A 27,625-nucleotide genomic window follows, 5' to 3' on the forward strand; every position below is an offset into this window, starting at 1 on the left:
AAGGTGATAATGAGGGGTTAATGATAGAATGGGGGGTTAATGAAGGATGAGCGCAGATAGCGAGAGGTTAATGAGGGGTTAATGAGGGATCAGGGTGATAATGAAGGGTTAATAAGAAATCAAGGGTGATAATGAATGGTTAATGAGGAATTGGGGGTGATAACAAGGGGTTAATGAGGGATAAGGGTGGTAACGAGGGGTTAATGAGGGATCAGAGGTGTTAATGAGGGATCAAAGGTGATAATGGTGGAATGAGGGGTTAATGAAGGATCAGTGCAGATAACGAGAGGTTAATGAGGGATCAGAGGTGATAACGAGGGGTTAATGAGGGATCGGGGTATAAGCCTCTGACTGTCAGTTATTTAATGTCTCCACCCCCGACGTTGTGGCGCAGTAACGGTTACCGCCAGTCTTGGCCCTGCCCCCTCCCGCATACTCACAGATGTCCAGGCTCCTGATTGGTCGGGCCACCAATATAGCATCTGAACCATTGGTTACTATCACATCGGTTAGACGGCCCCCCAAAATACCAATAAGGGGGCCAGAAGAAAGGAACTCCGCCTCCTGACTCCATAGGAAACAGAAGACTCCTGTCAGCAGAGCCCGTGGGGCGTCCTGACGTGGACTGAAGTGCCAGTTGGCTAGAAAGTAAGCCCCGCCCCCTTGTCTCCTCGGTAACAGGAAGAGTTTAGGTCATGTGACTTCTTAATATGCTGCTAATTGGCTAAGTAGATCCTTCAGGTTTGTGTGGAGTCAGGGGGTGGGACTTGGCCCATACAGTGTCTCCTCATTAATATTCATATATTCAAGCCAAACTACCAATTAGGAGCCCTGTAGAAATTGACTCCATAGAAACAAGAAGACTCCTGTCAGGAGAGTCACTCCATGAACTGGGCAATAAGCCCTGCCCCTTGTCTCCTCGGTAACAGGAAGAGTTTAGGTCATGTGACTTCTTAATATGCTGCTAATTGGCTAAGTAGATCCCTCAGGTTTGTGTGGAGTCAGGGGGTGGGACTTGGCCCATACAGTGTCTCCTCATTAATATTCATATATTCAAGCCAAACTACCAATTAGGAGCCCTGTAGAAATTGACTCCATAGAAGCAAGAAGACTCCTGTCAGGAGAGTCACTCCATGAACTGGGCAATAAGCCATGCCCCTTGTCTCCTCGGTAACAGGAAGAGTTTGGGTCATGTGACCCGTTACTACGCTGTTAATTGGATAAGTAGATCCCTCAGATTTCTGAGGCATAAACAGTGGCACTTGGTTCATAGGGTGCCGCCTCATTAATATTCATATATTCAAGCCAAACTAAAAGTGAGGAGCCCAGAATAAATTAACCCCCGCCTTCCGACACCATGGAAGCTAGAAGAATCCTGTCAGGACAGCTGATGTCATGACATGCAGCAGACAATAAGCCCTGCCCCTTGTCTCCTTGGTAACGGCAAGGGGTGTCATGTGACCTCTTATGCTCTTCTGAGACATCAGGAGGGGTCTGTCCCATTTCATAGGTCGCCACCTCATTAATAATCATATATTCAACCATGGACCCACCTTTTGGCCACTTCCACGTGTAAAGGAGGATCCATGAATATTAATGAAGCTCTGGGGCCAAATGTGATTGGCCCCATGTTGAATGTTATATGTCTCAATGTATTTACACAACTGATCAATCTGCTTCGCATCTCACAGTATATTATAACTCTGTCTGCCTGGAGCCACCACTAGGGGGAGCTCAGTGCATAGGAAGGTATACAGTTACCATTGATTTAAATAGAAGCTGTAAAAATCTCTTTGTACTGAGCTCCCCCTAGTGGTGGCTCTAGAGTGTAAACAGACAGATTTTTGCGGCTTCTTGAATCCAAAAATCCCGACCGTTTCAAACACTGCTGCAAAGACAACCGCTATGTGTGAATATACAAAAGGGTAACGGTGTTTAGAACTTCTGACTTTCATGCTCCACATCTTACCATCCACTACAGCTTCACACGTGAGACTCCCATCATCCTATAGACATCATCTCGGCTACCTCATACACATACTCTGGACAACTATTGAGCATATGATTAGTTCTGCAGATTCTTCTCATGCATTCTCTTACTGACATTTTTCTTATTTTGTTAGTACTTTGTGAATCCACCTTTGGCTTTCAGCACGGCCTGAACCCTTCTGGACATGCCCTCCATCAGATTCAAGAATGTCTCGACCGAAATCTTTTCCCAGGTCTCTTCTACACGTTCCCAATGTTGGTCATATTGGTAGATTCGCTTGGGTAACTAGATAGCTTTTTCTTCAACTCTACCCACAAGAGTTTGATGGGGTTGAGTTCTGGGGGCCGATCCAGCACCTCTACTTCATTGTCATTGAACCATTTCTTCACCAATCTCCAGGTATGTTTCGGGTCGTTGTCCTGCTCGAACGCTATGTCGTCCTTTTCATACCCATAGTACTCGAGTGTAGGAAGTAACTCGTCTTGTAGGATACTCACATATAGCTTAGCATTGAGTCCACCATCGATCTTGGTCAAGTATCCAACACCTTTTGGCTCTGATACAACCTCATATCTTCAGGCTTCCTCCACCTATAATTTCCCCGATGTGTTGGCCCCCTTCTCCCTTGTTTCCTCCAGACCCATTTGCACCCATCAGTCTCATCTCTCCATATCACCCGTTTCCAATTTTCTACTGTCCGGAGTTTTTTGCAAACTTCAGCTGTTGCTTTTTATGACGATATTAAAGTTGAGGCTTCTTCACCCTTTCTCGGGCCACCATTCCATGCGATTCGCACGGTGCTTTCATGGACGTCTGTGATCTTACTACTATGAAGCATACGAGCTGCCTCCACTGCCTGGTTTGTCACCCCAGAACTGGTAGACCTTATGATGAGCCGGCTTGTTGACTCTGATATTTTTTCTGGACGTCCACCTCTTGGCTTTGGAATGGATGGACTTCATTTCGTATTTCTCCAGCTGTCATGGCACTCACATGATGCAGTTTAGCAATTTTCTTAGCCGAGATACCATCATCGATGATGAACTGGATGAGGCTGTTTCTCCTTTCTCTGAAAATCTTCTTCATGGCTGCTCCTGGATTTGACCAGTGACCTTTCGCTTGGGAATCAACCTAATAACACACTGAGCTATTAGGGAATGTGAGGACAGGTTGTAATTTGTAGTCTACAAGAAGAAGAAGATTGTTCCACCACCAGGAGCAAAACAGTAAGAATGCAGTTACATGAGAAGAATCTGCAGAACTAATCATATGCTAAATAGCTGCACATCCAATGTATGTACAGTGCCTTGCAAAAGTATTCACCCCCTTGACTTTTTTCTTATTTTGGTACATTACAGCCTTAAGTTCAATGTTTTGTTAATCTGAATTTTATGTGATGGATCAGAACACAATAGTCTAAGTCGGTGAAGTAAAATCAGAAAAATATATAAATAAGTATTAGAAAACAGAAAATTGGCATGTGTGTATGTGTTAGGAAGCCCATAAAAAGCTCTGATGCAACCAATTACCTTCAGAAGTCACATACTTAGTGAAATGATGTCACCTGTGTGCAATCTAAGTGTCACATGATCTGTCATTACATATACACACCTTTTTGGAAAGGCCCGAGAGGCTGCAACACCTAAGCAAGAGGCATCACTAACCAAACACTGCCATGAAGACCAAGGAACTCTCCAAACAAGTAAGGGACAATGTTGTTGAGAAGTACAACTCAGGGTTAGGTTATAAAAAAATATCCAAATCATTGATGATCCCCAGGAGCACCATCAAATCTATCATAACCAAATGGAAAGAACATGGCACAACAGCAAACCTGCCAAGAGACGGCCGTCCACCAAAACTCAAGGACCGGGCAAGGAGGGCATTAATCCGAGAGGCAGCACAGAGACCTAAGGTAACCCTGGAGGAGCTGCAGAGTTCCACAGCAGAGACTGGAGGATCTGTACATAGGACGACAATAAGCCGTACAGTCCAGTTGGGCTTTATGGCAGAGTGGCCAGAAGAAAACCATTACTTTCAGCAAAAAACAATAAGGCACGTTGTGAGTTTGCGAAAAGGCCTGTGGGAGACTCCCAAAATATATGGAGGAAGGTGCTCTGGTCTGAGGAGACTAAAATTGAACTTTTCGGCCATCAAAGAAAACGCTATGTCTGGCGCAAACCCAACACATCACATCACCCAAAGAACACCATCCCCACAGTGAAACATGGTGGTGGCAGCATCATACTGGGGGGGTGGGACTGGGAAACTGGTCAGAGGGTAGGGAAAGATGGATGGTGCTAAATACAGGGATTTTCTTCAGCAGAACCTGCACCCCTCTGTGCGTGATCTGAGGCGAGGACGGAGGTTCACCATCCAGCAGGACAATAACCCCAAACACACGGCTAAAGCGACACTTGAGTGGTTTAAGGGGAAACATGTAAATGTGTTGGAATGGCCGAGTCACAGCCCGGATCTCAATCCAATAGAAGATCTGTGGTCAGACTTGAAGATTGCTGTTCACAAGCGCAAACATCCAACCTGAAGGAGCTGGAGCCGTTCTGCAAGGAGGAATGGGCAACAATCCCAGCGGTAAGATGTGGCAACTGCTCATAGAGACTTATCCAAAGTGACTTGGAGCTGTGATTGCCGCAAAAGGTGGCTCTACAAAGTATAGACTTTAGGGGGGTGAATAGTTATGCACATTGACCTTTTCTGTTATTTTGTCTTAGGGCTCTTTCACACTTGCGTTCTTTTCTTCCGGCATAGAGTTCCGTCGTCGGGGCTCTATGCCGGAAGAATCCTGATCAGTTTTATCCTAATGCATTCTGAATGGAGAGAAATCCGTTCAGGATGCATCAGGATGTCTTCAGTTCCGGTACGGAACGTATTCTGGCCGGAGAAAATACCGCAGAATGCTGCGCTTTTTGCTCCGGCCAAAAATCCGGAACACTTGCCGCAAGGCCGGATCCGGGATTAATGCCCATTGAAAGGCATTGATCCGGATCCGGCCTTAAGCTAAACGTCGTTTCGGCGCATTGCCGGAGCCTACATTTAGCTTTTTCAGAGTGGTTACCATGGCTACCAGGACGCTAAAGTCCTGGCAGCCATGGTAAAGTGTAGCGGGGAGCGGGGGAGCAGTATACTTACCGTCCGTGCGGCTCCCCGGGCGCTCCAGAGTGACGTCAGGGCGCCCCAAGCGCATGGATCATGTGATCGCATTGGACACGTCATCCATGCGCATGGGGCGCTCTGACGTCACTCTGGAGCGCCCGGGGAGCCGCACGGACTGTAAGTATACCGCTCCCCACTACTACTATGGCAGCCAGGACTTTAATAGCGTCCTGGCTGCCATAGTAACACTGAACGCATTTTGAAGACGGATCCGTCTTCAAATGCTTTCAGTACACTTGCGTTTTTCCGGATCCGGCGTGTAATTCCGGCAAGTGGAGTACACGCCGGATCCGGACAACGCAAGTGTGAAAGAGGCCTTAATTGTTGTTTGCTTCACAATAAAAAAAAAAAACATCTTCAAAGTTGTCGGCATGTTCTGTAAATTACTTGATGCAAATCCTCAAACAATCCATGTTAATTCCAGTTTGTGAGGCACCAAAACACGAAAAAAGTCAAGGGGGTGAATACTTTTGCAAGACACTGTATGAGATAGCCAAGATGATTGTCTATAAAATGATGGGGGTCTCACGTTCCAAGCTGTAGTGGATGGTGAGATATAGAGCCTAAAAGTCAACAGTTCTAAACATTGTTACCCTTTTGCTCGTCGGTGTACCCTTGGTGTGCATTCACATGTCGCAGATCCTCTGCAGATTTGCAGGCAGAATGTCCACAGCACATGACAGATATCCATTAGTGTGATTAAAAGGCGCACGCAACCACCTGCAAGATTAACAGTTGGCTGCTGCAGATTGGTTGAGGGGAGGAGCCTCAATAAAGGGGCAGGGTTAACATTTAAAGGGTTCGTCCAGGATTTTTTTTTATGGCAATTTTTTTACAGAAACAATATCACCCCTACTTATGGTTTGCGCCTGATACTGAAGGTCAGCTCCATTGAAGTGAATGTAGCTGAGCTGCAATATTGCACACAACCTGTGGACAGGGGTGGCGCAGTTTTTCGGGTCTTGTTAGTAATTCCTGGACAACCCCTTTAAGCAATTCTCTACACAGACTGCAAAAATGCACAAGGCGTCAGTAATAGTTGTGTAAGAGCATGACATAAATCTTCAGCTCGCCTGCAAGCTCCTGCGGTGTCCTGGAAATTGGGTCTTGGTCTGATGATGGCAGTGTCAGCAGAATTAAGGTTCATGTTGCTAACCACAGTAGAAGTCTTCAGCGATGGTAGCCCACCCCATTTCCAGCTCCCCCTCCCCTCAAGACGGGGGTTAAAATATGTCTGGTTGCTGGAGAAGTCAGAGAACATAGTGTACGACTTTGCATCATGGATCAGACGCCGGTCCTCATCAGGGTCCTGTTCTTGGTACAGTTGCTTCCATCAGGTAAGTGGTGCAGGCTCTGGGTGGGGTTGAGGTAAGTGAATACAATTTAATATGAATCGTTAAATTCCGACAATCTAGAATGCTCTGGTTTAAGGGCTGGCTGGATTATCAGAAATTTGAGATTATGGGAATGGTATGCTCTTAAACTGGTTCTTCAATTTGAAGGTCTCAGGTGGCTGGATCTGGATAGATGACCTCTTGTTAGATGAGATTGTTCTCACACTGTTCACCAGGTGCCAACATGCTGATGTGTCGAGGACCTGACATTGTTGTGCCAATAATCTGCCGGTTTCTGCTACCACAACCTGCCAGACAATAAGCTGGTAATGTGGTGCATAGTGTATGGAGTAAAGTGAGTAAAAGTGCTGGTGTTGAAGAAGATCCTGGAGAATGCCATTGAACTCAGGACACATTTGAGCCCTTGACCGAACCAAGGTCAACCAGAAGAACCAAGGGATGAATTATGAGAAAACCCAGGTCAAAGCAAAACATAAGCAAATAGAGAAAGAGAATAAGACCCCCTGAAAGAGGTCACCATGATCTAGAAGACTGATCCAAAAGTTTCTGCCTTACATTTGTGGGCACTTACCACGTATCTGCTTGACTATATATGTTTTGACTATGTATGCTCTTCACTGTATATTTTCTTAACTGTACATGTTCTTGATTATCTAAGATTATCTATGTTCTTGACTAAGTAGTTCCTTGATGATACAGGTTCTTGACCATGTTATGTTCTGTACTATGTATGTTCTTTGTTATACATGTTTTATACATGTTCTTGACTAAACATGTTCTTAACTATGTAATTTTTTAAAATGCATGTTCTTAACTACATATATTTTCTTGACTATATATGTTGACAATGTATTTTCTTGAGTATGTTCTTAACTATGTTATTGACTGTTTGTTCTTGACTGTTCTTAGCATTGTTTGACCTTGACTACATATGTTCTTGACTATGTTCTCATTTTGTCAAATTTCTTTTTACTGGAAGTTTTTGACACAAACAGTGGAAAACCTCTCCATTGTGGCAGAGTCAAGATTACAGGGGGCTCAGATGGGCATATGTTGTATAAACCACCATGTTAACTGGAACAAAGGATAACATAGATATAGAACACAATGATTAAAGAAAAAACACAAAGGGACAATATGTAGTTAAAGTTGGGCCAGATCGTGAATCAAGTTTTGCTAAGAAGAGGAAAGCAAAGTACAAGCCGAGGTGGAGGAGCTTGGTGAGGTCGGTCCTGAAGACGTCAGAACTTAAAACTGACTGTAAGTGATTCAATCACCCCAAATACTAAGGAACCTTTGTCTGCCTTCAGATTCCCAACCATAAGGCTGGGTTCAGACCTGAGCGTATTTGATATGCGCGTTTAACGCGCGTTTTTGTCGCACGTTTTTATGCACGTTTTTTGCAATAGTAAACGCGCGTTTGTGTGATTGACTGCAGTGTCCTATGGCCACAAACGCGCGTCAAAACGCCCCAAAGAAGCTCAAGAACTTGTTTGAGCGTAGGGCGTTTTTCAGCGCGTTCAAACGCGCTGTAAAACGCTCACGTGAGAACCAGGGCCATAGGGAAGCATTGGTTTTCATGTGTTGAGCGTTTTACAGCGCGTTTGAACGCGCTGTAAAACGCTCAAGTGTGAACCCAGCCTAAAGCTCTTCAAATCGAGATATCTGGTGAATGGAGGCGGGTTCGGAGCAGCTTGGCTGCCGGTCTAAGCCGAGTGATCAAACCGGTTTTGGTTGGCTTGAATTCTAGGGAATGGATCCAAAGTAGGACTGTGTCAAGACCAAATGAAGTGTCTATATGGCAGAGGTTCTTTATTTCTGAGCGATTTTTGAGCAATTTAGCCAAATTTTACCTAAAACGTTTCTGCAAGTCTGGTGTAAATACGGCAATGTCAGGGTGGTAAGTCCATCCTATCGTCTACAGGTAGTAAGGATGAGTTTGTGCTTTTTATTGCCATCATTTGGGTCACATCTAATGTGTTGTAATATGGATTATAATTATTTTTTTAGGGGGGGTGAATTTTTTATGTTAATTTTTTGCAAATATTTTTTAAATAAGTTTCTCCACCTTTAAAGGCCCATAACATTAATTTTCCTGCTGATGGAGCTGGGTCTTTTTATCGTATGGGTCGTTATGGACGTGGTGATACCAATTATATATAATTGTAATATATTAGTTGGATGCACAGGATGGTTGAACCGCCAACCAGGGTGCTCACAGTCTTGCAGCGTCACCCCGCTGCTAAGGAAGACAGAAATATAGAAAAGATATTTAGTAGCTGGTGTTTATTGTTACTCAAATGTAAAATATGGATCCAATAGGGGGATGTACAACATATAATTTAATGGTGTGTACTTAAATGGTTAAAACGTTACCTATAGATAAAACAATATTCAAGGCAGATATTCTGTGTATTCTGCGGCCGAGGTGCTGCTGAATTGGTTACCCAATAGTGGTGTTGTGATCCAACAGCCTCATCTCAGACGCATTATAAACAGAAATGCTGAATGGGTAAAATGTGGCAATAAATAGATAATATAACACAATGTTAATAAAACTTATTGGGTGATAAAGGAATTACAAAGTAAAAAATGTATAAACACCGGATGATGTAAAAAGTTGTCCTCAAGAAATCCGAATATAGTCAAGTCCCACTAATATTGGTAGCCAATTTGGAGTAAAAGATAATATTGTACAGTAAATTGGCGGTAATCAGATGCAGTGATACTTTGCTCCGTCACTGACTCAGCGGCGTCCCGCTTTCAGTCAGAAAAGGAATCCAGCGATAGGTAATAGTTAGTGAAGGAACGCTCTTACCAAGGTTGGAGGGATCTCACAGGTCAGAGAAACCTCTGCCGTCTGTCGGAACTTTTACTCCCGATTTTCTTGTTGCGGTCAGGTGAAGAACCCGTAGTGAGTAGTATGAAGAACCCGTAATAAGAGCCACTGAGGAAGGGGATACTCTAGCCCCGAAACGCGTCTGGTCTGACCCCCCAACTCTATGCGAGTGCACCGCATTGAACTTATTAAGGAACAACTCTGAGCCGCCTTACGAAACAAAGCCGGTCTGAAACTTTTGCCCGAAAAGCTGGGACATCTCATCCAGATTTCAACAAGCGGGACCTCGTGCAGAAAATCCAACTGCTAACAGGTGATCCATACTACTCACTACGGGTTCTTCACCTGACCGCAACAAGAAAATCGGGAGTAAAAGTTCCGACAGACGGCAGAGGTTTCTCTGACCTGTGAGATCCCTCCAACCTTGGTAAGAGCGTTCCTTCACTAACTATTACCTATCGCTGGATTCCTTTTCTGACTGAAAGCGGGACGCCGCTGAGTCAGTGACGGAGCAAAGTATCACTGCATCTGATTACCGCCAATTTACTGTACAATATTATCTTTAATTTAAAATATTTTTTACTTTGTAATTCCTTTATCACCCAATAAGTTTTATTAACATTGTGTTATATTATCTATTTATTGCCACATTTTACCCATTCAGCATTTCTGTTTATAATGCGTCTGAGATGAGGCTGTTGGATCACAACACCACTATTGGGTAACCAATTCAGCAGCACCTCGGCCGCAGAATACACAGAATATCTGCCTTGAATATTGTTTTATCTATAGGTAACGTTTTAACCATTTAAGTACACACCATTAAATTATATGTTGTACATCCCCCTATTGGATCCATATTTTACATTTGAGTAACAATAAACACCAGCTACTAAATATCCTAGGTGTGCCCAGTCATTTTTTCTATACCAATTATATATAGCTTTTTTTTCTTATATTTTTTTTATGTAAATGCAGTCATTTGTATGCAAAATAAAAGGTGATTTATGTTGACTTTGGCATCTAAAAGGTTAAACAACTGGGATCAGAGTAGGGCTGAAACCATTTGTCGAATTAATCGATTAACTTGACATAAAAAAATCCTCGATGCAAATTCTATGCATCGATGATTTGTTTGGGCCATGTGACCACGGAGAGTGAATGAATAGCTTGCTATTACTTGCTCTCCTTGGTCACCCGCCTGCCCGCACATTGCTGCACACATCGTCAGGACGTAGTGCACATAAGCGCGCACTATGACCTGATGCTGTGTGAAGAAGAGGATGGAAGATCTCTGGAGTGTCGGCATCACCCCTACAAGAAAGGTAAGTATTTAGTTAACTGGCGCTGCGGCTGGGCACTGATGGCTAGGTGGGGGAGCGGTGGCACTGCTGGAGGAACTAATTGAATTGGAGGGGGAACTGGGGGGGGAGGCAACTGATAGCACTGGGGGGCTGATGAGTTTTTATATAAAACATTTTAATTAGTTTTTTCTTATTAGAGTACTCAATTAATCATTGGATTAATCGGTAGAATACTTGATTACTCAAATAATCGATAGCTGCAGCCTAGATCAGAGTGATTTTTGGTCCCAGCTATTAGAGCGGGTGCCTGTTCTGTAATACAGTGGGCACCTGTAAGTGATGGCGCGGGTACAGCTCCTACCCAGTACATCACTGTGTATTAAACACTTTTACGAGGTAGTGTAGGAAGGGGTTAATATTTTCTAATAAAGGAGCAGAATTTAAGGAGATGGGGGTTTCCTGCTATATGGTAAAAAGAGAGTCTGAGAGCTGGAATAAGGACTGTTATATGCCGATTACATGAGTAGTATTGCAGGTAAGTGGTCTGGATCGGTATTTTCACTCAGCATCTCCATAGACATTTTTTTCATGACTAAGTTTTTGACTTTGCTCTTCACAATGTATGTGCTTGACTATGTAAGTTCTTTCCAGTGTATGGTCTTGACTTTGTAAGCTCTTTTCCAAGTAAGTTCTTGTCTGTATAAATTCTTGACTATAATCTTCGTAATGTATCGCTTTTGACTTTGTAAGTTCTTCACAATGTATGTTCTAGACTATGTAAGTTCTTCTCAATGCATGTTCTTGACTATGTAAGTTCTTCACAATGTATGTTCTAGACTATGTAAGTTCTTGACTTTGTATCCTCTTCCAATGTAAGGTTTTGACTATACAACTCCTTTTCCAAGTATGTTCTTGACTATGTATGTCTTTGACCACATAAGCTCTTGACTATGTAAATTCTTAATATTATATTATGTTCTTGGCTAAGTTTTTGACTACGTTCTTTAATTGTACAGTATGATCTTGACTATGTATGTTATTGACTACTTAAGTTATTGACTACTTAAGTTCTTTTCATCACATCTATGTTTTCGGCCAGTGGGTCAAGATTACTAACCCACAGTTTTTCACCCCAGGGTTGTTTGATCTAAAAGTGTTCCAATCCCCTCCGTCTCTGGTCGTCACTCAGGGGCAGCATGCCAAGCTGGGGTGCTTTTTCTCTGGGGAATCCAATAGTAAAGGTGCCGTGTCGTGGCACAAAACTCAACTAGATGGGAACATGAGCACCAGCCATGTCATTCCTCTGAGAAACCGCTTCTCTCTTGCCGATCCTAAGACTTTCCTGAGTGAAGGAGATGTATCATTGCTCATCAGTAACGTCACCCAGGAAGATGCTGGGATCTACTTCTGCAAGGTGCACATGTGGGAGGAGGCAGAGGAACAGGGGCCCGGCACCAGCCTCATTGTGTACGGTATGTGAACACCCTTCACTGAGTAATGAAGCATATCATTGGGATTGAGAAGTGCTGGGCATGTACTGATGCTCTTGCCGTTGTCCACCAATGGACACAATCTTATTTGTCTAGGTGCCATCAAGTCTACAGAATGAGTTATTAAAAAGTGTGTCCACAACCCAATATAAATCTTCCTGTAGAATAAAGTCTTTATAACATACAGTATTTGATTTATTCCAGCAGAATGTTCTACACCATAGAAATCTCTGCATATAAACTGGGCACCAGATATGACTGTACCTGGGCCGAGCTAGCTTTTCTGCGGCCTGCTATGATTGTGGCCAGATGTGATTCTACATATACACTGGGCACCGGATATCATTCTACATATACACTGGGCACCGGATATCATCCCACATATACACTGGGCACCGAATATCATTCTACATATACACTGGGCACCGGATATCATTCTACATATACACTGGGCACCGGATATCATCCCACATATACACTGGGCACCGAATATCATTCTACAGATACACTGGGCACCGGATATCATCCTACATATACACTCGGCACCAGATATCATTCTACATATATACTCGGCACCGAATATCATTCTACATATACACTGGGCACCGGATATCATTCTACATATACACTGGGCACCGGATATCATCCCACATATACACTGGGCACCGAATATCATTCTACATATACACTGGGCACCGGATATCATTCTACATATACACTGGGCACCGGATATCATCCCACAAATACACTGGGCACCGAATATCATTTTACAAATACACTGGGCACCGAATATCATCCTACATATACACTGGGCACTGGATATCATGCTACAGATACACTGGGCACCGGATATCATTCTACATATACACTGGGCACCGGATATCATCCTACAGATACACTGGGCACCGGATATCATCCCACATATACACTGGGCACCGGATATCATCCTACATATACTCTGGGCACCAGATATCATTCTACATATACACTGGGCACCGGATATCATCCTACATATACACTGGGCACCGGATATCATCCTACAGATACACTGGGCACCGGATATCATCCTACATATACACTGGGCACCAGATATCACTCTACATATACACTGGGCACCGGATATCATTCTACATATACACTGGCCACCGGATATCATTCTACATATACACTGGGCACCGGATATCATCCTACATATACACTGGGCACCAGATATCATCCTACATATACACTGGCTACCGGATATCATCCTACAGATACACTGGGCACCGGATATCATCCTACATATACACTGGGCACCGGATATCATTCCACATATACACTGGGCACCGGATATCATCCTACAGATACACTGGGCACCGGATATCATCCTACATATACACTGGGCACCAGATATCATTCTACATATACACTGGGCACCGGATATCATCCTACATATACACTGGGCACTGGATATCATGCTACAGATACACTGGGCACCGGATATCATTCTACATATACACTGGGCACCGGATATCATCCTACAGATACACTGGGCACCGGATATCACTCTACATATACACTGGGCACCGGATATGATTCTACATATACACTGGGCACCAGATATCACTCTACATATACACTGGGCACCAGATATCACTCTACATATACAATGGGCATCGGATATCATTCTACATATATACTGGGCATTGGATATCATTCCACATATACATTTGGCACCAGATAAGACTGCACATTTGAAAGTGGGCACAAGATTGTATATCTATTGGGCATCAGCTGTGATTTAACCAAATTACTTGGCACCAGAGATGACCACATATTCACCGCATTATTGCTGGTTATAGAAATAGTGAGTAAAAATAATAAAAGACGCACTGGGGGCTAGAATGATGAGATTCCACCTCGGCGGAGTAAATATGGGTACATAGGTACCCACCTAGGTGTACATGATATCATGGCATATATGCAGTTTGCATCAGATCCGGCTATGCTTTCAGTGGACAGAAATTCTGATCTGTATTCCCGGAGCATCTGATCCTAATGCTGTATGTACGTAGGGCACCAGATAAGACTCTACATTTTCAGTGGGCACGGACTGTCCCATGCCTCATTCATACCTTTTAGGACTACAACTCCCATCTTTAGGTTATTGTTTAACTTTGTCTTTCTCTGCCCTCAGCTCATCCATCACAACCAGAGATTTACCTGAAGGTATCCACCAAGTCACAGGAAGACGTGACCTTGACGTGTCGAACATCCGGCTACCACCCACCGGGCATTGCTGTAAGCTGGCACAGCAATGATATTATTGACTTTCCTGATCCTGGACCTTTAGAAATATGGGAGTCAGAATATGGCGACATTCAAGCTACTCGTCACCTTGTCTTACCGGCAATAGTGAAAACCAACCTGCTGACGGTATCCTGCGTTGTCCAGCATATATCCCTCACTACGCCATTATATGCCAACTACTCTCACAGTGAGTCTGCCGGGCATCAGATGATGTTGGATGTAATTGCAGAGTTTTGCCTGTAGATGGCAGTACATCCTTTAGGTTACATTTATCTTCTTTGTATCTTTTTCATAATTTTTTTTTTGTATGCATTTATTTTTCTAGATATTTCCAGCTATCAACTTGTCGAATATCTGAACATTCTTAAAATCGCTCTCATACTTGGCCTAACGATCGTTATCCTTCTTACAAGTAAGATGTGTTTAGTGGTTTATGAATTATAAATGGTGACCACCCATTTCAGGGCTATCATCTAGATTCTTTTTATACATTTTTCTCTTGATAAAGTCTTATGTTTTCTACTTTTTTATGTCTAGTACAAAAGGGACGCAAAACTAAATGAGAAAAGTGCAAGATCCAAGATGTGAGTAAATTCACCCACGTAATCCGAAATACCAGGCCATCTATAGAGAAGGCCATGGACGGTTTTGTAAAGTGAACTAGCGCAGGGGTAGGCAACCTCCGGCACTCCAGCTGTTGTGAAACTACAACTCCCAGCGTGCATACCTGTTCTGTTCTTCTCAGAACTCCTAAAGAAATGAATAGAGCATGCTGGGAATTGTAGTTTCACAACAGCTGGAGTGCCGAAAGTTGCTGATCCCATAGTCAGCAAAAAATTTTTTTTTTTCGTATGAAAAAAAATTCCAATGTGACTTGGAAACCATCAGTAAGAAGGCTAGCTCCTTCTAAGACATCTTTGTATTCCTTTATTTTTATTCTAATTATGGTTGATATTGGAAATGTAGTCTCCTGACCCCCATTCCTCCTGGGGGGGGAGGGGGGGGCTTCGACTAGGTTAGTGTCTACGGACTTCTCCATTTTAGTCCATGGTAGTTATGGAAACAGTCAACATGTAGATAGATATATATATATGCAAGATCTGAAAATTATATAATACATGGGTCGGATATGTTTGGGGCCAAGATGGCCAAATTGGCCTTAAAAAAGAGCCCTTGTAGGATAGTATGTAGGGTGTGGGGGAGGGGAAAGGAGAGCGCATTAAAAAGGACCTTTCATTACAATAAAAAATCTAAACTAAGCATACAGACATGGAGAGCGGCGCCCAGGGTTCTCCCTGCACTTACTATTATCCCTGGGCGCCGCTCCGTTCTCCCGGTATAGGCTCCGGTATCTTCAGATTTTCGGCTGCCGGCGTCTCCTTCTCCCAGGCTGGAGTGCTGGCCAATCGCAGCGCTCAGCTCATAGCCTGGGAGAAAAAAACCCTATCAGGCTATGAGCTGAGCGCTGCGATTGGCCAGCGCTACAGCCTGGAAGAAGGAGACGCCGGCAGCCGAAAATCTGAAGATACCGGAGCCTATACCGGGAGAACGGAGCGGCGCCCAGGGATAATAGTAAGTGCAGGGAGAACCCTGGGCCCCGCTCTCCATGTCTGTATGCTTAGTTTAGATTTTTTATTGCAATGAAAGATCCTCTTTAAGGGTCCATTCACACGTCCGTAAGTGTTCTGCGGATCCGCAAATTGCGGACCGCACATCGCCGGCACTATAATAGAAAATGACTAATCTTGTCTGCAATTGCGGACAAGAATAAGACAAGTTCTATTTTTTGGCGGAAACGGAAGTGCGGATCGGCAAATGCGGATGCGGACAGCACATTCCGGCCCCATTGAACATGAATGGGTCTGCACCCGTTCCGCAAAATTGCGGAACGGATGCGGACCCATTTTGCGGACGTGTGAATGGACCCTGAAACAAATACCCAATTATTGGCTTTTGGCTGCATCTTTATCGGGTGCCTTTCTTTTGCAGTCTTTTACATCTCCACCCAGGACCAGAACCGCGCAGCCCCCGGCACTAATATTATACGCAGCGCTGGTTGACGCCATGTGATCTCCGCCAATAATTCGCTTAGTATCTTTTGTCCATATAATAGTATCTCGGATATTGGAGCATGCAATTAAAAGTGTTTGGAACTGAAACTTTGGGTAGTTCTGTCGTCATAGCCAATACTGATCAATTTAAAAAGAATCCCCATCTCACCCCCCCCCCCCCCCTCTTCAATTTAAATCTGTGAATCTCCTCCTTGAACACAATGCCCTTCTCAGGCCCAAAATCCTGGTCCGATAATTTTGCTTTTATGTCTTTATAGGTGTCAATATTTTGTTTACACCATTGAGGTAAATAATGAAATCCTTCAGCCACCACTAGAGGGAGCTCCGGAGCATAATGCATACTGATTTATTATTGACTCCACTGTATAAATGTATGCAGTAAGCCCTCGTATTATTGCAAATAATATGGTTTCCTATATTTTTTTTTATTTTTTATGTCACAGCTAGGTAGATCAGGACTTTGGGAAAGCTGGGTGAATGTAGGAATAGTAATAGCAGTGATTTTAGTTTTTCCTCAGCTTTCCCATTGATACCTGGCTGCACAGGACATTTATACGGGTGGCAATAGCAGGAGACTCTAGGAAATGTGATAAATGGGGATCATTATATTTTAGGTGGAAATGTTCCCTATTTTTGCGGTGAGCCTCGTGAATCCAGCAGCTGCTCCCTGGTAACTGAATTGTGATGGCAACTGCAAAATCTAATTTTCCATCTCTGTTCTTGGTGTTACAAATTGGGAGCCGCGTCCGACACCGATGACAATTACCTCCATTACTTGCTGGGGTCACATTAAAAGACCATAAGAGACGGAAGAAGAAGCCAATGTTTCTGGATTAGGTCAGTAATCTAATAATTGTCTCCTTCATCTGCTGTACTGAAGAACTAAAGATCAAAAAGACATAAAAGTGTACAGAGGAGCGACTGTACCGCCTGGGGCACCATTCTGCTCCACGAGGCTCCTCAATATGACATCACTGACAGTACTAGAAGAGGTCTACTGTACTGTTGGAGATAGATAGGCGAGGCAGGATGACATCACTGACAGTACCAGAAGAAGTCTAGTGTACTGCTGGACATTAGATAGGCAGGATGACACAATCGACAGTATCAGAAGAGGTCTACTTTACTGCTGGAGACTAGATAGGCAGGATAACACAACCAAGAGTACCAGAAGAGGTCTACTGTACTGCTGGTGACTACATAGGCAGGATGACGTCATCAACAGTACCAGAATAGGTCTACTGTACTGCTGGAGATGGATAGGTGGGATGACATGGCCAATTGTATTGCTGGAGACCTGATAGGCAGGATGACATCACTGACAGTACCAGAAGAGGTCTACTGTACTGTTGGAGATAGATAGGCGAGGCGGGATGACATCACTGACAGTACCAGAAGAGGTCAGGAAAGACCAGACCACCAACAATACCAGAAGAGAGATAACTTACTCACTTTTTATATATTATAGATGCATAACTCCCAACATTTGAACCCCCATTTACAGGACATTTTAACCCCTCAGCCATAAAGCCTCCCAGAAATGGGCACACTTGCATAAGCTCTGACCCTTATGAGACCAGTTTTGTTGCCAGTCCTGTGAAAGACAGGACAGTTGGGAGCCATCTTGAGGGAAACGGAAGTATACAGCTCCCTGCTTCTAGATTGAGGGTGGGGGAGGGCTGCAGGAGAAGGGAAAGGGGCTGTCTAACTAAAAACAATGCAACAAGTACAGAAACAAATAGCATCTTTATTACACATGTCATCATCTATTGGAGGTCAGACCTTTGGTCATAGGTTATGGTGGTCAGCCAATCATAGACATCATTGCATAACCTTGAGAATTTGGTCTACTACAGAACACAATTTTTGCAAGTCTGAATTACTCCAATGATGTGAAAGAAGATGCCACCATCAATGAGGGTTGTGTCAAAATCCAAGGTCATGAGGCAGCGCATGTAGCTGCAATGGGATCCATCTCAGGTTGACCTCATCTCAGTTTCCCATCATAGTCACCATGATGTTAACTCATGGGGGACTGTGGTCTTTCTGCTTTCCACATCTGCAATGGATAGGTGCAAATAAGTGGAAGTGGTAGTATGAACAGCTGCCACCTGTATGGACACCCCTATTGAAACCCAATGTAAACATCATGCCCGTACTACAACATTACCTCCAACAGGTCTACAACACAAGAATAAATAGGATTCCAGGGTCAGTACTTCGAACTGTATATCTGGCTGTCCGACAGCTGTGGATGACCCAGCTTGATGCTCTGCTTGTCCATTATTCTATGTAGAGCTGGACTGGGATGGCAAATCTTTAGCTTCACCAAGCAGCACTTGCACGAGTGTTGGACGGCGGTGGAGGAGAAGTAGAAGATGACAGGGTCCAGACTTGCATTGAACGTACTTAAGAGCAAAGCCTTTTCCCTCCATCTTAAGTTCTTCTTCTGTACAAATCCAACCAAGTGTGAGATGTTGTAGGGGGCAAAACATATGGCAAAAACACAGAGAGTGGTAAGGACCAGACCAATGGCTCTCTGCTTCTTGTCCTTATGGATGTGTGGAGAAGATATGAGGATCCTGATGAAGCTTCCATAGCAGAAACAGGTTATAATAAAAGGAAGGCAGAAGAAGAGAAGTCCCAGCTCTAGACGGAATGGCAGCAGAACCTCCAGCTGCTTCTCGGTGAAGTTATCATAGCAAACAAGCTTATTACTGCTCACGTTGGAAGCTTGGTGGTATTCCGTGATGTAGACAATGCTACAATGGGCAAACGAGCAGATCCATAGGAAGACACTAATGACCACCGCATAGCTTGGCTTGCGGTAGAGCTTGTACTTGAGGGGGAAGGCGACACCAAGGTACCGCTCCACACTGACCGCGGTGAGGAACAACGTGCTAGAGTAGATGGTGCTGAAGTAGAAGAGGCCACTGAGTGGGCAAAGGAAGGAGGGCATTGACCACTGGCCTTGCACAACCTCTGTAACTTTGAAAGGGAGAAAAGCCAAGAAGGATAAGTCGGATATGGTCAGGTTGAGGAGCAGAATGGCATTGGGGGTGGCTTTGATGCGTAGCTTCCGGATCAGTGCGTGAAGGGCAAGGAGGTTGGCAGGAAAGCCCGTTACAATCGTTATAATGTATATGGCCAAGTGCATGTATTTGTCTTCCGCTGCTGGCGCCATAGTGACTTCATAATCTCTAGAAAGCAAAATGAGAGAAGGTCAAATGAATAATGTTTAAATGCAACAGAAATGCTCTACAAGGGAAGGTAAAAAAAAAATCAAATGAGTCCCCATGACGGGATGGTTTATTGCAAAGCTGGCCACACCTTACATTCGGCCAACAGCTATTCGTCAATACCCTCCCGTACACATGCATGCTGCAGAGAAGAATCAGGAACCCTCATACCATTAGATTGTTGTACAATCCTACGTTTAATTGGCAAGTTCAGCCAACAATTATCTAATGTGTATGGAGTCAACCCACAAACATTTATAGCCTATAAGTGTATGATCATGGGGAGGGGGGGTCTGACTGCTGGGACCTCAAACAATCATGAGAACGTGAGTCTACTTGGCCCCTATGTGAATGGAGTGCCATGTTCTTCACCTCAATGGGATTGATGGAGATAGCCTAGAACTAAATGAAGTGGTGGTCACACATGTTCACTTCTTCTCCATTCACACAGAGGATGCCCCTGTTCTTTTGACTGATGGGCGTCCCGGTGACTGCGACTGTGATACATTTATCACTTATCCTGTAGATAAGTGATAAATGTTCATGGGCCGAACCCTTTAAGATGTAGAGAGAGGCTATAGTTGGTGGCATGGCATTATTTGGGGAAGAGGTCAGAAAGATCTTGGCCAAGGGTCAGGCCAACCTTATGTCCTACCAGGTGGTTAAACAAGGGGCGCACAATGTGTAATTGTTCATAGCACAAAATAGCTATGGTTTCCTTCCTTCGCCTAAACAGGATCCTGTTCACTGGGAAACGTCTCAAGTGGAGGAGGAAACTAAGAAGATGTAGTCAACCAGCGAGCCAATAACTGGGCTTTCGAGCCGTATGAGGATAGTGGTGCGTGAAACATGCTGAAAAAGACCAAAAGAGGAGGCGCCAAATTCCCTAGGAGATAATCAGATAGAGGCTATGGGGTGGATCATAGAGACCCGTATAATGTAATCTATATAGACTTGTTTCCTTGTATCTCAAAGGATAGAGATATAGAGTAGCAATACTTACACATATAGAAAATTATGTGTTACAATCAGAATAGATTCATATAAAATCAAATATTATTATAAAATCAAAGCCAAAATGTTAATGACTCACTTCACCCAGGAGGGTAATGTGGGATAAAGCTCAAGACACCCACACCACACCTCCGTCGCCTGTAGAGATGTCAGAATAGGACAGCAAACACTCAACAGTGTATCCTGAACTTTTTATTTTATTCCAAAGCCAGGGTAGGGGAGAAGAGGAAGCTTAGCGCGTTTCGGGGCCTAATAGTGGGTCCCCTTCATCAGGAGCAGATATAAATACAATAACAAAAGGTGGTATTTAAATAGACAAGAAAAAAAAAGCCAAAAAGGCTTCTAGCGATGTCACCTCCGGTTTCCGCGTGCGTTCCACGCTGGAACGCACTGGAAATGACGCACCACAAGTTGTCGGCCCATATAGTTACAATCGGAATTAATATACAAAGTTTAAATTGAAATTAATACACAGACAACTAACACAGGAATAAGTATAAAAGGACACTGAGCCGCTGCTCTATAACCTCGCAGCGATCTTCTGATATTTGGTATGAATGGATTGTTAGCAGTCTGCAGTAAGGGTACAGAGGGGCGGTAACCAGTTGGGGGTGTGTACCTGCCCAGTCTGAAAATGGCAGCACTGATTGGGTAGAGCGAGTCTGTGCAGGTACACGCCCCCAACTTCAACGGATCCACCGCCAGTGCACAGGGTTATTAAGACCGGCATCTAAAACGCTGGTCTTAACAAATGACCCCCGTGAGTTTTATGGGAAATTGTTCAGGCAAATTTATACTGTTCTATAGTTCAGTGGGCGGGGCTAATCAGTGATTGACAGCCTTCCTTCTATGACTATGTATGAAAACATAGCTGTCAATAATTTAGAATAGAAAAAGCAGATTGAGGGGCGCTCGTTTCCACTCTCAGGTATAGGAATACTATATAATATACGTGACATTCACACATTACACTCACCTAAAGAATTATTAGGAACACCTGTTCTATTTCTCATTAATGCGATTATCTAGTCAACCAATCACATGGCAGTTGCTTCAATGCATTTAGGGGGGAGCTCCTGGTCAAGACAATCTCCTGAACTCCAAACTGAATGTCAGAATGGGAAAGAAAGGTGATTTAAGCAATTTTGAGCGTGGCATGGTTGTTGGTGCCAGACGGGCCGGTCTGAGTATTTCACAATCTGCTCAGTTACTGGGATTTTCACGCACAACCATTTCTAGGGTTTACAAAGAATGGTGTGAAAAGGGAAAAACATCCAGTATGCGGCAGTCCTGTGGGCAAAAATGCCTTGTGGATGCTAGAGGTCAGAGGAGAATGGGCCGACTGATTCAAGCTGATAGAAGAGCAACGTTGACTGAAATAACCACTCGTTACAACCGAGGTATGCAGAAAAGCATTTGTGAAGCCACAACACGCACAACCTTGAGGCGGATGGGCTACAACAGCAGTAGACCCCACCGGGTACCACTCATCTCCACTACAAATAGGAAAAAGAGGCTACAATTTGCACAAGCTCACCAAAATTGGACTGTTGAAGACTGGAAAAATGTTGCCTGGTCTGATGAGTCTCGATTTCTGTTGAGACATTCAAATGGTAGAGTCCGAATTTGGCGTAAACAGAAGGAGAACATGTATCCATCCTCTGATGGCTACTTCCAGCAGGATAATGCACCATGTCACAAAGCTCGAATCATTTCACATTGGTTTCTTGAACGTGACAATGAGTTCACTGTACTAAAATGGCCCCACAGTCACCAGATCTCAACCCAATAGAGCATCTTTGGGATGTGGTGGAACGGGAGCTTCGTGCCCTGGATGTGCATCCCTCAAATCTCTCCATCAACTGCAAGATGCTATCCTATCAATATGGATCAACATTTCTAAAGAATGCTATCAGCACCTTGTGGAATCAATGCCACGTAGAATTAAGGCAGTTCTGAAGGCAAAAGGGGGTCCAACACCGTATTAGTATGGGGGCACTAATAATTCTTTAGGTGAGTGTACATTGTGAGCAGGCAATCACCTGTTCGTCACCTAGGTTTGCTGGCACAGACTGATGCAACGAGTCATTTCCTGCTCACCCGGAGAGTGGAAACGAGCGCCCCTCCATCTGCTTTTTCTTTTCTAAATTATTTCCATCTTGGAGCGGGATTCTCTGAACACCTGGAGCAGGAGGAGGGAGCTGCTGTATCCTTGGCATCCGAAAGAAAGTCAAGGAATTTCACTCAATATAGGCTCTACTGAATATTCTCACATAAAACTATATATATATATTATATCAATCTGCTCAGCTCCTCCTGCTCTATAACATGCTGCCTTCTGACAGGTGTCATGTTCAACATAACAGTTGCACTGACCGTATGACTACAAATCAATAGAGATGGCCTTGCGGTTCGTCCGGCAGTCGTTTCGCGGTGAACATTGCTCGTTCACGGTTCACCGAACATATGGAGATGTCCGCGCCATATTCTTTTACATTGTGAAGAACTTTGACCCATGACACATCCATCAGGTGGGACAGGACAGCCAATTGAGACGTTTCAGCCCATGGACGTACCCCCTACCTTATAAATATACCTGATCTAGCCGCCATTTTCCATTCAGTCTTTTGCCAGTGTAGGGAGAGGTTGCTGTGTGGAGCAGGACAGGCTGTTAGGGACACAAATCGCTAGCTAATAGGGCCACAAAAGTCCTTTTAAGGACTGGTATAGGTGTGCTATCGATAGGTGTGATACACAGAGGGGTGTGATATACTTATAATATACTTTCTAACATAGAAAGTATATTATAGTGCATTTGTATTGTGCAGCAGTTGTGTGCGGTTCTGCTGCGATACCGCAGCTATATAGAGGGACAAACGCTATTGGAACAACTAATTGCAATGAGTGTGATTTACCTGCCCCCCCCCCCCCAAAAAAAAAAAAAATGATTGAGGCAGGGGTGCTATATACCTGCTTCCACAAATACTGCTCTTCTCTAGGGACTTTGGCACAGGGTCATTTTGAAAATGACAGGCAGAGGAAGAGGCAAGCCATTCCGCAGGGGTAGTAGGGGTCGGGCAGGTGCACCAGGCCGGAGCCTAAGTGGGAAGTTGGAGAAGGTTGTGCGATTATGTCAAAGGACGCACCAGACTTGGTTGAGTGGCTCATCCTCATCTTCTGGATCTGCACACTCGTCACTCTCTGCTGTGTCCACCCCCAAAGACACCACCGCCATAGCCCCTCCACTCGAGTCAGAGGAATTATTTTCCCATCCATTACAAGACCTTCAACGGTATCAACGGCCGCCACCCAGCGGTCTGACGACAGTACCCAGATCAGCCCAAGGAGGGAGGTCCCCGCTGTTGCTGCCTACTCCGAGATCTCTAATGTCAGTGGTGGTGAAGGTGACGATGATGACGTGTCGATGGACGTCACGTGGGTGTCCACAAGAGAGGAAAAGGAGGGGAGTTCAGAGGGAGAGACGGAGCAGCAGATACGGAGGAGAAGGAGTAGAAGCAGGCAGAACTCGCAGGACACAGGAGGCAAAAAGCAGACTGCAAATGTATCTGAGTCGAGCCATCCACCATGCACGGTCACATCTGGCGCTCCCAGGATGCTGGCACATGGCTCCACAGTGTGGGCTTTTTTAACATGACAGCTGTTGATAATAGTGATGCCATCTGTCAACACATAAGTCGCGGTAAGCCCAACACTCACCTAGGGACGACCGCCTTAAGAAGGCACCTGGCCTCCCATCACCGAGCCCAGTGGGAGCAACACTATCAGAACCCACAAAGCCACACTCCCGGCACTCCACGTCCTGCCTCTTCTCCTCTATCCTCCCATTTGTCCTCCACTCCACCTTCCACCGTGCCGTCGTCGTGTTCATCTGGCGCAACTCATGGGGCCCACAAGCAATAGGAGATTATGGGGCTCCTGTGTCCCCGCCCACCCTCAAGCCACACCCACACACAGCCCCACCCACATATTGCGCCGCCCACATCACCTACACTTGGTACAGAATTTCTCTTCACTATGTTCAAAATAAATGTTTACTATTTAAAAAAATATAAAAATCACACCCTCCACCATAACACAAGCGTATCTCAGACTCAGTGTATGGCAGAGCTCCACAGCAATGTAACTCACAGTCATGTGCAATGTGCAAGTACATCACAGATCACCTCAGCAATAAAATGCATAGAAAAGTGCAGTGTGTGAGTATCGCAAGCTCTACAGCAATATGCAAGTCACAGGAAGGTGCAGTGTGTGAGTATATCATAGCCAACCCACTGCTTTCCCATAGGGAAGCATTGGGAGGCTACTGCGCATGCGCGGCTTCATAGAGATGCTTTGAATCAATGCATTTCTATGAGGATTGTTTAGCATGAATGCCAGTGTTACACATTGTGCAACACTGGACTAGGAAGCGCCTCTAGTGGCCGTCTGATGAGTGGCCATCTGATGAGTGGGCGTCTGATGAGTGGCCGTCTGATGAGTGGGCATCTGATGAGTAGCCGTCTGATGAGTGGCCATCTGATGAGTGGGCGTCTGATGAGTGGCCGTCTGATGAGTGGGCATCTGATGAGTAGCCGTCTGATGAGTGGCCGCCTGATGAGTGTCCGTCTGATGAGTGGCTGTCTGATGAGTGTCCGTCTGATGAGTGTCCGTCTGATGAGTGGCTGTCTGATGAGTAGCCGTCTGATGAGTGGCCGCCTGATGAGTGTCCGTCTGATGAGTGGCTGTCTGATGAGTGTCCGTCTGATGAGTGGCTGTCTGATGAGTGGCTGTCTGATGACTGTCCGTCTGATGAGTGGCTGTCTGATGAGTGGCCACTAGAGGTGTTCCTTGGCAGTAATGTAAATAGTCACCAGAACTACTATGTTTAGCTGTTGTGGTTCTGGTGACTATAGGGTCCCTTAATATAGAAAAAAAAAATGAATCAGCACAAAAGTATCAAATAAAATGTCTGTATTATTCTAAAAATTAAAAAAGCACAACTTCTGAGAAAAAAAATATATAGTATTTTGCAGATTACTTTTTTTTTTTACAATGTGCAGATAGTACTGTACTACTAACCCCTCCATCCACCCCTCCCTTCTCCATCTCCGCACCCCCTTCTCCAACCACCCAGCACCCTTACTCACATAAAACAAGTAATATATATAATATAGCTTACAGTGAATTCCTGTAAATACTTACAGTTCTGAAGACTCCAGCGGCTCAGGACCAGTCCTCTGGCCAGCTGGGTTCAGGGCTGGAAGTGGGCACCGCTCTGCAGGAAGGAAGGAGACCTAAAGGACGCACCTAGGTTTTAGAGGGGGACAATAAGAAAAAAATAATTTTTCATTACACCTCAGGTCAGACCAGCAGTCACACCCCCAATGTTAATCAGACCTCAACTCACAGCCCCAATCAGACCCCCAATGTTAATAAGACCCCAATAAGACCTCAAATCAGACCCTGCTGAATTGCAGGGTGGTTGTAACAATGGAAATAAGCAGTGTATAATGTGAGGGAAAACAAATCCAGCCAGCAAAGAAGACAAATATAGACAATCCCAATACATTAGTAAGTGGCTTGTACTAACTCTCTCTACATGATCAACGTCATTTGCTGAAGTGAAGAAATCCCTTTAATATTAGGTCATGGGGCTCCAACTCTCAGCATCCCAGTCAATGAGCTGCTTGAGGGGGTTCAGAGTACTCGGTGGTGCTCTGCATCGATCGAACCACGGCTGGCATAAAGGGCAAGGACCAGTACTGGGTGGCAACGTACTTAGACCCCCGGTACAAACACAAAATGGCGGACATGTTACCAGCCTCACAGAGGGCTGTCAGACTGCAGCACTTCCAGGCCTTGCTGCGAGAAATGCTGCATTCTTACTCACAGAGAAACAGTTGCGAGTACCAATCCAACAGCGTATGCAAGAAGAGGGCGGTTTGGAGATGTGTTGGTCACTTTGATTATAAGAGATCATTCTTGCAGCCAACCCATCGACAGCCGTCCTCCGGATCCAGCCTCAGGGAACGCCTAGACCGACAGGTGTCCGACTACATTGGGTTAACAGCCGATGTGGACGCTCTGAGAAGCGAGGAACCCCTGGACTACTGGGTGTGCAGGCTTGACCTGTGGCCAGAGCTGGCACAATTTGCCATGGAACTCTTGGCTTGCCCCTCGACGAGGGTCCTGTCCGAAAGGGGGGATCGTGACCGATAAGCGCACTCGCCTAGCTCACGACAGTGTGGACTACCTCACATTTCTAAAAATTAATGAGGCATGGATCTCAGAGGAGTTCAACACCTGTGACGACCACATTTAATTTAATTTCCTCATGTCAGCCCAAACATATCCTACAACACCAAGAACAAAGAATGGTTCCTCTCTTATGTAAATAATGAGGCATAAAAGGACTTTTCTGTCCGTTGAATGCCTAGGGCCTCGGAGGAATTCAACACCTGTGACGACCACGTGTTTTAACAATTATCATTAGTTTTTTTCTCAAGAGGGGTTAGCCATGTTTTTAATCCAATTTTATATTTTTAGTTTTTTTAAACATATGTATTTGACCTGTATTTGTACTGGCCTTCAGTAAATTTGATATCCATTGACCGTCTAATATACCTCCAGCCACATAATCACTTGATCTTTTCTGTACGGTGAATGCATAATTTTTAGGCCCTGTAATACACTGGCCTGCAGTAAAATTGATATCCAATGACCGTGTAATCTACCTCCAGCCACATACTTACTTGTTCTTTTCTGTCCACTGAATGCTTAATTTTTGGGGCCTGTAGTCCACTGGCCTGCTGTAAAATTGATATCCAATGACCGTGTAATCTACCTCCAGCCACATACT

General features: G+C 44.6%; 1 protein-coding gene, 1 long non-coding RNA gene and 1 gene segment (V, D, J or C); 2 read left to right on the forward strand and 1 right to left on the reverse strand.

Annotated features, from left to right (window-relative positions):
• Positions 1 to 10,622: 10,622 nt before the first annotated feature.
• On the forward strand, positions 10,623 to 12,271 carry LOC120994331. The segment is given in 3 exon segments: positions 10,623 to 10,683; positions 11,799 to 12,134; positions 12,249 to 12,271. Coding segments are annotated over 3 exon segments (420 nt in total).
• Positions 12,272 to 14,184: 1,913 nt separating this feature from the next.
• Positions 14,185 to 15,013, forward strand: LOC120986793. Its single transcript, XR_005775794.1, has 3 exons — positions 14,185 to 14,628; positions 14,767 to 14,853; positions 14,979 to 15,013. It is a non-coding gene; the product is annotated as an uncharacterized LOC120986793 (long non-coding RNA).
• Positions 15,014 to 18,287: 3,274 nt separating this feature from the next.
• LOC120992154 (free fatty acid receptor 2-like) overlaps positions 18,288 to 27,625 on the reverse strand; it is a 65,924-nt gene continuing 56,586 nt past the window's right edge. Inside the window, exons 1-2 of one of the 2 annotated variants that reach the window (XM_040420933.1) lie at positions 25,969 to 26,018; positions 18,288 to 19,713 (exon numbers count right to left, since the gene is read on the reverse strand). In XM_040420933.1, coding sequence (XP_040276867.1) covers positions 18,726 to 19,697 — 972 coding nt within the window. In that variant the 5' untranslated portion in view covers positions 19,698 to 19,713; positions 25,969 to 26,018 and the 3' untranslated portion in view covers positions 18,288 to 18,725. Of the gene's footprint in view, positions 19,714 to 25,968; positions 26,019 to 27,625 lie in introns of those variants that run through there. The other variant, XM_040420941.1, reaches the window with a different exon arrangement.

The sequence above is a fragment of the Bufo bufo genome, chromosome 1 (genome assembly GCF_905171765.1).
Source record: "Bufo bufo chromosome 1, aBufBuf1.1, whole genome shotgun sequence".
In the NCBI taxonomy this organism is placed as follows: Eukaryota; Metazoa; Chordata; class Amphibia; order Anura; family Bufonidae; genus Bufo; species Bufo bufo.